Genomic DNA, 15449 nt, shown 5'->3' with positions numbered 1-15449 from the left:
AAAAAAATATTATTCTTTCAAAAGTCAAAATCGAGAGAACAACAAATTGAAGCAGCTCAGATCTATGAGAATTGAAGCAACAATCTATAACCGTATCAAGAAGTTCTATGGGAACTAAAGTAAGAATATGTGATCATCATATAAAAGATAAAACAAAACAAAAAACTTAAAGGATTGATTTAATATTGAGTTTGTGGATAGAAATCTAGGTATAGATGGGAAGTAACAGATTGGCTAGCATCTAATCAATTAGGAAAAGAGAGTGCGTGTGCATTGTAGCTAAAGTTTGGTTGAAAAGAGAGGGAAATGATTGTGGGGCAAGCAAGTGGAGCGACTAGGGTAAAATAATGGAAAAGAGATTAGAGGAATTATATAGATTCGGATCGGGTTTAGGATAGATTTTACCACTATCTGTATCCATCCTGAATTCGTTTTGATTTTGAAATCAAAATTTATATTCGCGCCGACTCTATATGGTTAGATAAAATGCGGCGCAAATTGCCAATAGAGCGTCGCAAATTGCCATCCTTAATTTTTAGTAGATATAATTCATTTTAACCTATACAAATGCTTGTTTTCATATAGCAGTGTCATGGATAAAAATTATATTACTTTGCGGTAAATAATCCAATGATTTCAAGAATTCCGTCATCATTTTTATTATAGGACTCTAATGTTCCATAATTTTCTTACGAAAGAATTGAAAAATAAGTAAAAAGGCTATTTGGTCCAAATCATTATCACCAAATATAATATTTTTCTTCAACTATTTATTAAATAAAACTATTTTATATTTATAAACTACAGCGAAATGTAATTTTATTTTATGAACAGCTTATGGGTTGAATAATTTTTCTTTAATTAAAAGTTTGAACAAAAATATTATTTCATCCATTGAAGAATTGTTGATGCGGCCTTAGCCAAAAAAAAAAAAAAAGGTTGATGCGAGCAGAAAAGGTCATGGCTGATGTGCAATGGCGGCCGGGAATATGATAAATTTCGTTTCATTATCGACCATCACTGGATAGCGGCCCAGAACCAGCTACTCCCACCGATGCCATCCACGGTATCTCGCCTTCTCTCCTTTCTCCTTCCCCCGCTTTCGGGCCGCTGTGAACGCATCCTCATCTCCCCTTTCTCGGCCGCCGCGCTGCACTGCAAGCACCTTTGGTCCACCGCCGCCTCCCTCCGCTGGTGTGAACCCCTTGCTCCGCCGCCCGTCGCTGCCGTTACCCATCCCCTTCTCGTTGCCGGAGATTAACCCTAACTCGTCGTGCTTCCTTTCCCTTCCTTCCGAATCTTCCCTTCGTAAAACCCTAAACCCTACTACTTATCAATCACCCACTCGAAATCTCAACCTTAGCTCCCTTCCTCCAGCTTTTCTAATGTGCCGGATGGTTCCGATCGGTTTTGTTCCGAAAAGATTAATCTCTACTCTAAACCCTAGTTCTAATCTCGCTGCTTGCCAGCATTCCCTTCTTATCTTCTCATCTGAATCTGTTGTGAATCCCAATCTCTCTTCACTTTCTGCCCCAAATTCTGATCCTAATTATCGTCATTTTCTTTCAAAACTCCCATTTCTATCCCCATTCGATGTTAAACGGCCAGTTGGGTTGTTTTCAACCCTTTATCCTGTAATCTACAAGGCATCAGGAACAAGAATCCTGGCTGTGCTTTCGAGATCTAGCTTCCCACATCCACGGTCTATTAGATTTTGCTTTCATTTGTTTTCGAGTTATTCTCGTACATCTTCTAAGAGACCCGGTGTTCCTAATACTTTTGGAAGATCCGGAATGACTGAACGAAAACCTAGGCTTCATAATGTGGGAGTAGATCCAAATAAGGTGCTTGAGATTGTCGAAATGATTAGAGGAGATGCAAGTGATTTGGAATCAAAGTTGAATCAGATAAATTTGAGGCTTTCCCATGCTTTAGTTGCCGAGATTCTTCATGTTTTGAATGATCGTGGCATTTCGGCATTATGTTTCTTTAATTGGGTTTTGAATTCTGGCCAGCATTTTAGGCCTACTGCAGGAATTTACAATCAGATTGTAAACAATCTTGGTCGGTCAGATGATTTTGAAACTATGTTCCAAATGTTATGCGGGCTCTCTTCAAAGGGGCATTGTCTCAACGAAAAGGCTTTTAGTTTTTTGACTCGCAGTTCTATTAGCCTTAAGGATTCCATCAGCAAAATCATTGAAACACTAAATGGAGTTGGAGGGTCATGTCGAGGGTCTGGAATTTACTCAGTGATTAAGGTGCTCTGTGCGATTAATGCCTTTCATCTTGCCATCTTTGTAATGGAAGAGACAGCAAGAAAGACTTCTTACTACCATGTGCTTATTGCAGCAAAGTGTCGGAATGGTGATTTCCAAGGGGCCCAAGATTTACTTGATGAGATGAGAACATTTGGTTGCAACCCGAGTACCAAATCATATAATTATCTGCTAGGGAGCCTGTTTAAGAACAAGAGGGTTGTTGAAGCTTGTGAGTTGCTCAAAACAATGGAAGAATTGGGTTACCTTCCAGATACTGTTACTTTCGACATGGTCATAATTCATGCATGTAAGGCCAATAGGATGGATTTTGCAGTTGAGTTCCTTAACCAGATTTTGTCTGAAGGGATTAAGCCAAGGATGGCAATGCATGCAGCATTCATAAAGGGATATTTTTGGTCGGGGCGAGTGGAAGATGCATACAAGTATGTGGTTGATATGAGTGTGAAGGATAAGTGCTCAAGCAATGTGAATTACAGCTTACTTGCCAGCCTTTTCCATGTATCAGGGAGGGTGGTAGAAGCAGGCAGGGTTCTTCATGAGATGATGGAGAAGGGACTGAAACCCAATTTCCCTGTTTATATGAGAGTAGCAAAAGATTTACACAAAATGGCTAGGGGAGATTTGGCTTCAGAATTAAAATCTATATTTCTGAGGTTTACTCAAGCACAGATGCTGGATGATGTTTCTTGACAATTTACATCTCAATTTTGTATGGATTCAGACAATTCCATTCTGAACTGTAAGTATGACATTAAATAATTGCTTTATAGTTTTTAAGGCTGCCCACAAAGGTTGTAAACAACAGAGAGGTGAGTTAGTGAAAATATTTACCTTGCATTACCTTTAAAATCTTGTAATAGACTAGAACAAATGATTTTGACTTATTTGTGCGTATTTTCAGTCATTCCACATGATTTGAAGAACCATCAAATATGGTGTTCTATGGTAAATTTCAATCAGACTATGATGTAAAACTTATAGAATTCATACACAAATATTGGATACCTTGTCTAGTTCAATATTTAAGCAAATACAACATCATTTGTTGTTTTCTATTTATCACTTCTAACATATAAGCCTCCCTACTCTTATTTTTTATATGGTAGTGATGTTTAGTTTTGAGATTTTTTTTCTTATAAAAGTAGAGGTACAACTGGAAGAAATTTTAATTATGTGAGATGAAGGGTGACAAGTGTTGTTGATGTATGTAAGTTATAGATTTGGGATCATTTGCAAAGTTCTTTATATAACTTAACATTGTGACGAAGCATTATATGCATAATCAGATTAATAGATAGTTGAAAGTGGGATTATATCCACATGGATAAGGTTATGAGCTTACTTTGTGTACTTATGCACTCAGGCCTGAAGCCACATTGCGTAGTTGTTATGAGGTTTGAGGCCTACTATGTATGTCAGATGTGATTACCATGCGTGCCTACTAAATATATGCCATTTAAGTTGTGCAGACATAGTAAACTGAGTAGGGAGTTATTTTATTTACATGTACAAGCACATTTAGAGTTTTGCTAACCATCATGCTCAAGATCCAGCTGAGATTAGAGATGCTCATTAAAATTATCAACATCAGCCAAAGTGTCTTATCATGAAATATGGTTTTGTTGACATGCAATTTCTACTTTGTTTTCTTGTGGCACTGAATGAATTGGTTGATGTTCCTAGGGAATCTTTTGCAGTAATGATATGATGATAGTTGGCTTTGAAGTTGCCACCTGACCAAAGGATTTCTTGTCATTACATTTGTTAATTTAAGATGTGTAAAAGTGGGCTATAAATGACGGTATGAGTTGCTTCAAGGATCATTCCTTTTTGGTCTTACCATATTCTGTATGTACCAGAGCCTTGTTTAGAATGTTGAATCAATGGTTTTTAGCTGTTTTTAACTCTAGGTTTTTAAGTGCCTCTTGATAGTGCTGTATTGCCCTGTTTCAAGCAAATTATGTGCTATGTGGTGCTAGTGCTTGGCATGCATCTGCATGATGTGCTGGTCTGGTATTGGCATGGCACATGCTGGATGGCACAAATTGGCAAAGGCCAGAACTCAAATCCTTGTTTACACTAATTGGAGATAATTCTCTATCGTTATATGATGCTCTTGATATTGAGTTATACGTGGCATTTCAAAGGGTTTAAAGAGTGTCCAAAGTAAAAGTATTAATGATGAAGAAAGCTTATAACCAAGATATGTGTATATTGCTTCTCTGGCCCCCACATTTTTTTTTTTTTTTTTTTTTTTTTTGCTAAAGAAAAGGGGTAGGGGGGAGGAAGGGACAAGCCCACCCCTGCGTAGCAGCCCCCACTAGGCCCCCGCCCCGCCAGGAGAATGTTCAATGCGGGCAGAAATGGCCGTGTGTTGGGCACCCCGACCGGTTTTACTCATACCCTCCCCACCCGTAGGCCCGGCTCAGCTACTCCTCTGAGCTCTGGCTCGAGTCCCACGTGTGAGTACGTCACACCCGGCACCACCCCGGCTACTAGCGGTTCAAGAGCGGTCCTACACCACAAGTCCAAGCAGTGGCCAAAGTAGTGAGCTCCGGTCCACAATTTAATCGTCGCCGCAGCGATTCGAACTTAGAACCTAATGGTTAGAATTGCTGCCCAGTACCACTAGGCTACCACCTTGGTGGCGCCCCCACATTTTTCAACTGCATCTTTCCTTTAATAAGCACCAGCTCTCTCTAGGTTGGTTTTTACTTGCAAGGAAATAGAAAAAAAAATTCAAATTTTTTTTGTCTAGAACTCTTCTTCTCTAGCATGAATTTAGGCAAATCGTTCAATATGAAGGATTTGGGGACTGTGCATATTAACTGGGTACTAGTACACCAGGCACGATAAGTCCTAGTTTTGGCAAAACCAGGTCACTACCCAGATTGTGTGAATCATGGAGGTTGATATGTGAGTTGTTCAGTGCCATTCGGGTATCATGACAACCCCTTTCTTTGTATGTGTGTCTCTGTGTGTGTATGTTTCTCCACCATTTGAAGGCGGGAACTGTTGTGAGAGGCAGTGCATATTTTCATTGCAAGCATTTCCATCTTTTATGCACAAATATTTCTAGTAAGTTGTTCAATGCACAAAAATAGTTCTTCAATAAAACTTCTATAATAAGTGAAAAGATGTCTTATACAATTAAAGTATAAAACACATGTCAAATATCAATGGAAGAGCTTCATCATATATCTAATAGGAGGATCAGAGCATTTAAATGAATATCCTTGCTATATTTGTATGCAAAGTGGGCATTAAAACAAGGTAGCATAAAAAGAGAAGTCAAAGAAAATTGCAGTGATGGAATCTTGATTGTCCACATGCTAATTAGCTTGAGTTCAGATAGATTTTTTTAGCAAAAGAAAGAAAAATGTAACTAAACTATATTATTTCTGTATGTATTATCAATTTCATCAAACTTCCTGGGTGATAACTTGAGGACTCGTTTGTTGACAATCATGTATTGAAACTTGATATTATGGCATCAGATAATAAGGACACTCTTACTGTTTGGCTTACTGTCATCAAGTAGAATGGATGGTTCATTATCTTGAACATTGTAAACTCAGATTCTACATCTTTAGGCAATTGTATATTGTAAGGTTTGCCGTCTTAGTACTGGATCTCATATCGGTTCTCGTACTGGTGCCACACTAGCACAGTGTCAGTACGGTAAGGTACGAAATTTTTTTAGCTTACCGACTGTTAGTACGCCACCCGTACTGGATACCCATATTGAATTGTTTCCGTACGGTATGCTCCGTATCGTCCGGTTCGGGCCGGTACGACATATCTTGGTATATTATTTCTGAGTGGAAGAATTCATAACATATTCTGTAGTTATAAATAAGTGTGCATCTTAGTCTACTTGATGGTGTCAATGCTTTCTAAATTTTATCTTGTGAGATATGCAATTCATGATCCAAAATGCTAACACATATTAATGACTTTGTAATGCAAACTAATGTGTGATTGCTATTCTCCTATGTAACTTGACTCCAGTGCAGAATTTAAAAGTCTAAAGCCCACCCAAGAGGATAACCCAATATTCACTAAGTACATATTGTTTCATTCCCCATGAATTTTAAATTATGATAACTTTTAGATGTTAACCATCATTTTAAAAATAATCTTGCATATATCAATGCTAAAATGAAGTGCAAACTATACTCTTTTAATTTGATCATAAATCATCACATTCTAGCAACATCAGATCTTTAGTTTTTTATCAAATAAATGTATAGAATAGATAAAATCCATCAACTGCATTTCATCATACATTGGATGCTTCAAATGGTCCTGAACAGAATTATTATCAAGGGTTTTTATGTAATTTTTTATGGATAAATATTTTAAACAGAATCTTTTGCCTCAAAAATTGATCAAATGACCGATAGTTGACAAAAATTTGCATGTTTAAAATTTTCTATAGGCATGCCAGACTAAATTTTGTAACTAATAGACATCTTAGTGGGCCTCAAATAAGTTCTTAATGGGCTCTTAAAGCCTTCTATCGTTCATTGCTTTTATGATTCAGTTTGGTAAAATTCATTGGGCAAAAAGTGTTATGAAAGGCAAACAGGAGGCATGATTCTCTTTGGTTCTCACTTATAGGAGTTTAAGATGCTAGGATTATACACCTGTCTAACTATATCCTGGACAAGCATTTTATAGGAAATATGTATAAAAGGTTATAACCATATGAAACCTCTCATAAAGTTCATTCATTATAAATCTTGAACAATCAGCTTAAAACTAGGCTGAATTGCAATTTAGTTGAGATTGATCTTGCCAACTCAGATATCAGTTTAAATCAGATTGTTATGTTCTAATTGAAGAGGGCCGTCATGGGTATGCTATTATATCAAATAATCAGATCATGTTTGATCTTGGGATCATGGGCAAGTTGAATTTGGTTAGCTGGGTTTTGTCACAAGGTCCATGGGATAGTTCATCGAGCTAATTGTTGACTAGGTAACTTAGTCCTACACCATAATCCCATCCTCTTGAAAGTTATAAGGGAGCATAATTGTCAGATCCATATAAGATAATGACTTAGACAGGGGGTTGAGTCATCAAGTCACTAATTCAGCCATTGGGTCAACCTGTCAGATACAAGAGACATTTAAAAATAAATTGTATACAAGAATTATTGGAAATATAAAATAGATGGAGGGGCTGTGGGTTGATTGGCCTTGGCTGGCCAAGGGGTAAGGGGGGACTTTTTGGTGAAGGTGGAGAGAGAGATTGGGTGAGTGTGATAAAAACCAGCACAATATTTGATTGTGAAAATTAATTTAAATGGTAGAGGTAAGCTGTAGATATGATTTCGTCTGATTCTAACTCTTCAAAACATTAAATTTGATGAAAAAGAGTAACTGGGGAGGGGGGATGAAAGTAACAGGTGAGGTTACAGTGCAAACAGTAGAGATAAGAGAGAAATATATGTACACAACATACAGATCTACAGTTCTTAGCAGAGAGAGAAATAACTTCAATCTGTTCAAGATCGAACATCAAAAAGTGAATACTGTCTCTTATCCATTTATGGTTAAACGGCCATCCTAATTAACCAAATGTGACTCTTTAATTAGGATACTTATAGACCTTTTCCATACAATTTACAAAAGAACAGCCACATACTTTTCTAAAATGGTATAAATTCCTCTATTTATGCAATCTTACATAAAAGCACAGAAAGTCTCTCCAAATCACAATCGCAATGAGTTTAAAAATTTCCTAATGATTTTGGACCTTAAAAAGGACTATCAACAATGTTCCTACTCAAAATAGGACTATAAGAAAAACGTAAAGATTAAGTACTAGGGTTCCTAAAAATAGAAAATCCTAACATTCTTATCAGAGACTTAAATATAAGAATCTTAAGACTTGATAAGAAAAGCATATTGATTCAAAAACAACTATAAAAAATTTCAAATAGTTAAATTTAACTATTTGACTGAATCATCTCCTCAACTGTTCGGCAGCAGCATGTCCTCTTCGCATTCATTTCCTCCCTTGTTCAGCAGCATCATCTCCTCCTCTTCTCCTGCTGTACGGGGGCTGAAGTCCTTTTTCTTTTGCCTGCTGCTACGTGAAAACAGGAAGCTGAAGTCTCCTCCTCCTCTTCCTACTTCTCTTCTTTAGAGAGGAGCATCTCTGCAGCTGTGTGAAACAGGGGCTAAAGTCCCCTTTTTTTGACTGCTGCTTGTAAAGCAGGGGACTGAAGCCCCCCTTTCTTTTTCTATTCTTCGTCTACTACGTCTTCTGCTTCCTGCATGGAACAGAGCAGTGAGCTGCTTCTCTTCTTCTTTTTTCATTTCAGGATGAAACAGGAACCTGTTGTCTCTTTCTTTCATCATTTTTTTCTCTTGCTGACTGGAACAAGGGAGGACAATCCACTTCTTCATTGCTGCTGTCTGAAAAAGGGACTAGCAGTCCCTTTTCTTGTTTTGGTTCTTCCACATGCTGTCTAAAATATTCAAGATTGTTTGACATTAAGATGAACGCGAAGGTATTGCACTTCTTGATGACGATGATAAGGATGATGTTCAGGAATTAGGATATCTTAAATATCTTAGGAAGTTGGATGAGATTTCATCATTAGATGATGTGATCTTTTAGAGTTGCATTTGAACTTCTAAATGTTTGCTTCCCTGTGCCGACTTTTGAATTGAGACAAATGATTTTCAATCTTTGAACACTTTTTGACTTGTTAATAATCTAATATCTTCATATAATTCATATTTGCTTGTTATTATTGCCTTGCATTTGAACATTTCATTTGGTATATTTGATATTTGACATGCTATGTCTTTTATATGTGCATAATCTGAAGTTCTTAACTATAATGCTTTATAAATTTACTAGTGTTGGTAAACTGACATTGCAGTGTAGAACATGTTTAGTATCATGCATTCACCATTTTTCAAATATATATATATGTGTGTGTGTGTGTGTGTGTGTGTGTGTATTTGCACCTCATCTTGTCAAGGCACGTGCCTTGCTTTGCACCTTGTGCCTAGACTCTTGGAGATTTAGCATCTTTGTGCACCTTTAGTCTCTGATTATTTTCAATTAAATTTGAACCTTATTCAAGTTTAAACTACATTACACCTAGATTGATGGGTTCAGAAATGGGAGATATGAATGGGAATTGCGCCTAGAGATAGAGTTATAGGCAAGGTATGCTGTGCTGGTATTTGAACTTGTATTAGTTGCTGATGGTATGGTACAGTATCGTGCCATTCCATTGTACGCCTGTACTAACATAGCTAGAGCCGGTGAGGGAGGGGGAGAGGGGGAAGGAAAGAGAGGGAGAGGGAGAGTGAGTGGGGAAGGGAGAGGGAGAGCGAAGGGGAGAGAGAGGCCGAGAGAGGGAGAGGGCTTTTGAGTCCTCTCTCCTTCGATTGCATGAAAAGTGGCGCGGAACCTCTCTTTCGTTGAAGAGGTGGAGAGGGAGGGGGGAGAGAGTGTCGATTTTACTTAAAAAAAAATTCAGAAAAAAGGGATGGAGCCTCAGTTTCATTTTCAAAATAGGGGCTCCACCCCTATTATTGTGCAACGGGAGGAGAGGAAGCTCGAAATCCCTCCTCTCTCTCTCCCCCTTCTTTCCCTCTGTCTCCCTTCCCCTCCCTCCCTCTCTCTCTTCTTCTCTCCTTCTCCCTCTTTCATGTTTCGCTGGATTTTTCGAATTAAGGGGGGAAATCGTGCTGGCCTGCCCTCGGCATAGCTTGGTACACACCCCGAACTAGGCAGTTTGGGATGGTACAATATTCCTTGGGTATGGTGGGTGTGGTCAAAGGTGGGAGAAGAGTAAGAGGCTAAGACGAAGGTAGGGGTAGGGATGAGTTGGAGGGAGTCGTGAATTAGGGCTGGACGCAGGTTGTATGGATGAGGACTAATGCAATGGAGAGATTTGGGGCCATATGTGAGAATGTTGAAAAGGATGGGTTTGGATGAATTAGGAGGGGCTACTGCCGGAGGTGGGATTAGGAGCAGAGTAGTATTGGAATACAGTAGAAGGATTCTAGTGGTGGCCATGCTTGGCAGAGGCATCCTTTTGGATGTCGTTGATAGCTTTGACTAGTTAACAATTGTATGGAGAGGTCAAGAGAGGGAAGAGAGTCGGTGGTTGGATAAACTATAGTGTAGAGAACCAAAGACTAGAAGAGAGCTCGGCAATCTTCTTTAATCTCTTGAATAGAGATTGGGGGCTAAACAGGTTCGTAGAGGATTTTCACCTCTAATTGTTTAATTCATATCAAAATACCAAAATGCTTATAGTTTCAGAGCACAATGAGATTTTATAATGAAGGGCAAATTAATCTTTTTGGTCCGTTAAGCGACTAGTTGGTTCTTTCGCATCACGGTGAAGGAAAATTCCTTATTCCAATTCCCCTTAACCGTAAAATCAATACTTCTCCAACTCCGCCAATTCATGGAAAGAGTTTATTCCAATTCCTTACTCGGATAATTCCTCCGGACGAGGTGGCACTATCGAATTGGAAAACGCAAGGGCTAGACCGCCCGAAACCCTCCGTTCGAATCATCCTCGATTAGTCCTAAGGAGTAAAGTAAACTATAAGTCATAGGTTAATTGATTTTTACTATTTTTGTAGCACTTCCAATCTAATAAAGGAATTCATTTAGTCAGGCATTGGTTCGTCGGTTCTGAGATATGGATGGTAGGTTGCAGTTAGGTTTTAACAATCTATATACTCTGAAAGGGTGCATCTTCTGGCCACAACTATTGTTTCTACTTTATTGATTAGTCATATGAGATCTCGTGAATTGCTAGTATTTGATTTAGCATATACTCCATTGACCAATTGCAAGTGTAAAGGCAAAATCAACATTGGGATCTATCTATCTATCTATCTATATATATTGCACCTCTCCAATTCTTTTCTTCTCCATTTTGTTAAACCATTAGATTATAATGCTCATTTATATGTGTTAGCATGGTTTGCCATGAAGATAATAACTCTACATTTTGGATTGCATAAAGTTATACAATAAAATATTTTGCATTAAATTAAAAACTGATTGTGTTGGATTTTTTAGTCCTTTATTTTGGTTGTTTTATTTTTTTTTTATTTAAATTTTAGATCATATAAATGAATTGTTGAATGATTTTAGGTTTAATTTATTGTCTGCTCCAAAATTAGTCTAATTCCTCTTAAATCTCTCTCTAGGCACTTTGAAACCCCTAGGCTGGTTATATCCTTGACCTGGGAAGGTTTAACTCACATCAAACATTTCCAGTGGAAATGAGCTTCGTGTCTCGACTATCAAAGAAGCATCAGCTGGTGGCCACGAGCAGTCTGTTCATAGCAGTGGGATCCTATGAGTGGATCAGTTACTATAAACAGTGACAATCCTTCATCGAGGAGCGAAGAGCGATTGGGTCCTACAGTTCCTTGTTTGACTTCTATTTCTATTTTCACTATGCTACTTTGATCTCATGTAGGTTAAGGAAACCCATAGGGCTCCTTAACTGCATCACAGAACCTAAAGCTCTAACAAGTGGAGAGGCATGCCAACCAACCAAGAAAAGATTAACTGGCATAGTTGAGTTAATGAGTGCCACGGACGCACCTTGATACTTGTGAAAGTATGGGAAACCTTTGAGCTAAGTGTAATAACAACCTCAAAAAATGTTAAACCCCCCTCTTTTACCCTTCTCCTTTGCTTTTGGCAAAATTATGGGCAAAACTATCCATGGCTTACCTTTACGAGCAACCTGAATTCTAAATAGGTCTTCGGTCAAGAAAAGAAGAAAAATTAGAATACAGGGCCATTACCCTACCATAGCTAACCATAGATGAAGAATTCTCCTGCACCCTTCATCATCTCCTTATTCGTCAAAATCCCCTTGTGGTTCCCACACATTGTCTTTCATGGCTTCAGCGAGTACAATCCATCATCATGGACCTAGGAATAAGACTGATCGAAGACCTCACAAGTCTAATGATTCCAATTTAAAGAAGGAAAAGGGGAAGAGGACTTCCATCTACAAAGGGGTCATAAGGTTAGAAAGTGATAAAATAAACTAGCTATTTTGATTTTTCTTGTACTAAATTTGAAGGGATGTCCACAGGCATAAATGGACTGGGAAATATGAAGCTCACCTGTGGGATAAGGACTTTCAGAACCACCACCAAAACAAGAAGGGAAAATAAGGTAGAAGAAACAAGCAACAACAGGAAATAGAAAGAGGGGAGAAAGGACATTATGCTGATTACTTTATTTTTTAATTTATATTGCTGCATATTTTGTGGTAACATTTTTGGTTTTATCACTTCTTATTGGTTGTTGGTGGTGAACTGAAATTGTGATCCTTTTGTCCTCAACCTAATTTTCTTGGGTTAGTTATAAGACATACATTCGGAAAGATTTAAATTTTTAAGATATTTTTGCTTCATAAGTAACCATATAAATTAGTACCCTATGGAAGAAAAGATCCCTCAATTTATTTGATTGAATGCATAATTGATGGTGTGGTTTAGGTGTGTATGATGATGAGGAGGCAGCTGTTCATGCCTGTGATCTTGCTTCTCTAAAGTATTGGGGATGAGGAACTATTCTTAACTTACCTGTAAGTCTTTATTATATCGAATATTATCTTAAACGTTTTATCAGTGCGTAGTGGTTTCTTTACAATCCAAGAAATATAAATTATCCAAAGCATCAATAGCAATTTCTTAAGTGAAATTTCCAAATGTAGGAAAACACGTATGTAAATGAGTGCCAGGAGATGCAAAGCATGTCCAAGATTGATTATGTAGCTTCTCTTTGACGTAGTAGCAATGGATTTACAAGAGGAGCATAAAAATATCATGGATTCACTCGGTAACTTTTATTGAATATGTCTGATTTGTGGGTTCTTTTACCATGCATATATAATTAGATGAAGCAGGTAATTTTCAGATTTGGAGCTAAAGATTTATCATATAAAATGGATTATAATTGGTACTGAATATTAAAGTGCTTCATTGTGAAGCCCTTTCCCCAAATGCATAACATGTGCTGGTCTTGATTCCAGCCTTTAATTATATATTAAATGAATAAAGAAATGCTTCTACTGTAATGCCATTTTAGTATTTAATGACTGGTCATCACTGGTTGAATAAGTAAATTGAAGCACCAATTAAAGAATTGTGCTGCACATTATATCACTGTAAATCATATTTATACTATATGCAAGAGATCTAGTATCTATGTGCTCATGCACCTTTTGGAATTTTGGCAGGCACAACTCCAGCAGGAGATGGGAGGCTAGAATTCATGATGCTCATGACAAAAACCTTTATCTTGGGACTCTTGGTATAAGTTCTCTTTGGTGCTTTCTTTATTTCCTCAAAAAATGACTAACATACATTCAATCAACTTTTTTTTCTGAACAAGTGCAATCATACTTAAATTTTTATATTACAACAGCTAAATGAAGCACATTTTATGTTAATATCACATTAATTGTTTGTTTGCATATGGGCATTTCCCGTTCATCATCTTCTAAGTAAACCAAGTCCAATGCTCAAACATATGCGGATAGTTATCTACATACATGTATCCATTTGCTTGCTCCACTCATGATCATGCCCAAATGTAAATGGAACAAATAACTGCAACTTTTTTTTTCTTTTCACAGAGTCGAGGAAACACTGAAATTGAAAGAGCATCTCAAGAAAATGCTCAAAGATCATTTTGTCAGCATGACTTAAGTATTGAAAATATTATGTTAATGCTACTCGTGCTGCCACTAGCAAAAATTATCTCCACTTGACTGTTTCCATTGCTTATTCTTCAAAAATTCTCTCTTCATATATATGTATATATGTGCTCATGTTTATATGTATGCTTCTACATGTATGTGAATAAACATATATGTGGATATATCACATGTAGGCATACTGGATATTTGCTAATCGAAGAGAGAGAAAGTATTTTCTTTTTTCACAAAAAAGAGAAAAAAAGATGTTAAATCTAGCATACCGACTTCTAAATAGGTTTCCTTCGTGCAGAGACTCAAGAGGAGGCTGCAAAAGCTTATGATCTTGCTGCAATGAATTATAAAGGTTCTGATGCCCTAACCAACTTCCCCATGAGCAGCTATCTCAAAAAACATCCAAAATCATCTCAGCAATTGCGAGTACCTTAGCTTGGTTTCCCAAGAGGTATGCCCAAGTCCCTTTCTAAGCATTAGTAGCTACATCCAAAGCCCTAGATAAAACTATCCTTATATAATAAACATGATCATTCTAGAGGAGTCTCTACATGGATGCATCCTCTGAAACATGCCAGCCCTAATCTCGCCCTAAGCTTCACCAGTTTATGTTATGGATAAGAGATGATGTAAGTAGAGATTGTGGGGATGGTGGAAGAAAACACTTGTTTGAAGACATTGTCAAGAATCTTGGCATGGTTGCACGAGGGTTGGTGTGCCCAGTTGATTAGGCCCGAGTTTGTCCCATGGTGAAGGATATATTGACTACTTCTCTTGCTACTCTACTACTAAGTCTTTCCTCTGTATAGTTGTACATCTTCTATTCTTATCACTTGCATGTTCTCATCTAATAATATAGTTCTACACATGAAAAGTGAATGAATTTGTTGACTGAGTATTGATTTCTCATGTTCTCTTCTGATGAGTAATATGATCTTTGACAATGACTGCATCTACCTATATATTTTTTCTTATTCTCTTCAACAATGCTTACGTTTGTATTTGTATCTCTCTCTCTCTCTCTCTCTCTCTCTATCTTTCTATATATATATATATATATATATATATATATATATGAGATAGATTAAGCTCCTCTCTATTACTCTTCTAGATTTTAAAATTAGTAACTGGGCATTTAAATTGAAGATCCATGCTATCTATTATGATTTAGACTATGAAAAATGCCTAAAAACAAAATTTAATATTTTTATAGTCTCCGAGTTAAGGTTTGCTGAATCAGTACTGGGACCTATACCGGTTAGCCGGTATCGTACAAACAAATGATAGAAAATCGGCGTGCCATTTTTTTTAATATTTTTAAGTTTGAATTAATAATAATCAATTGTTTTCTAATTTTTCAATAATTTTAAGTATAATTTAATTTTTTTGATATTTTTTGATGTTTCTATCATCTTAATACATCCTAAATG

At 37.2% G+C, this 15449-nt stretch overlaps 1 protein-coding gene across 13 annotated transcripts; it reads left to right on the top strand.

The window, feature by feature from the left end:
• Nucleotides 1-930: 930 nt before the first annotated feature.
• LOC103710541 (pentatricopeptide repeat-containing protein At1g71060, mitochondrial-like) lies at nucleotides 931-14960 on the top strand. 13 transcript variants are annotated; one of them, XR_005509742.1, is made up of 7 exons: nucleotides 935-3021; nucleotides 11489-12324; nucleotides 12394-12476; nucleotides 12803-12891; nucleotides 13021-13145; nucleotides 13546-13619; nucleotides 14318-14960. XR_005509742.1 is itself a non-coding variant. In XM_039121946.1 (2 exons), the coding sequence occupies exons 1-2, from the start codon at nucleotides 1386-1388 to the stop codon at nucleotides 2819-2821; spliced, it is 1353 nt and encodes a 450-aa protein (XP_038977874.1). In that variant the 5' UTR covers nucleotides 931-1385; the 3' UTR covers nucleotides 2822-2885. The 13 variants fall into 13 exon arrangements, 1 of the variants encoding a protein (XP_038977874.1); XR_005509739.1 differs by having other exon boundaries at nucleotides 12394-12891; XR_005509740.1 differs by having other exon boundaries at nucleotides 11489-12476.
• Nucleotides 14961-15449: the final 489 nt, after the last annotated feature.

Source organism: Phoenix dactylifera, unplaced genomic scaffold (genome assembly GCF_009389715.1).
Source record: "Phoenix dactylifera cultivar Barhee BC4 unplaced genomic scaffold, palm_55x_up_171113_PBpolish2nd_filt_p 001295F, whole genome shotgun sequence".
NCBI lineage: Eukaryota > Viridiplantae > Streptophyta > Magnoliopsida > Arecales > Arecaceae > Phoenix > Phoenix dactylifera.
This window is presented reverse-complemented; position numbering and strand designations above follow the sequence as displayed.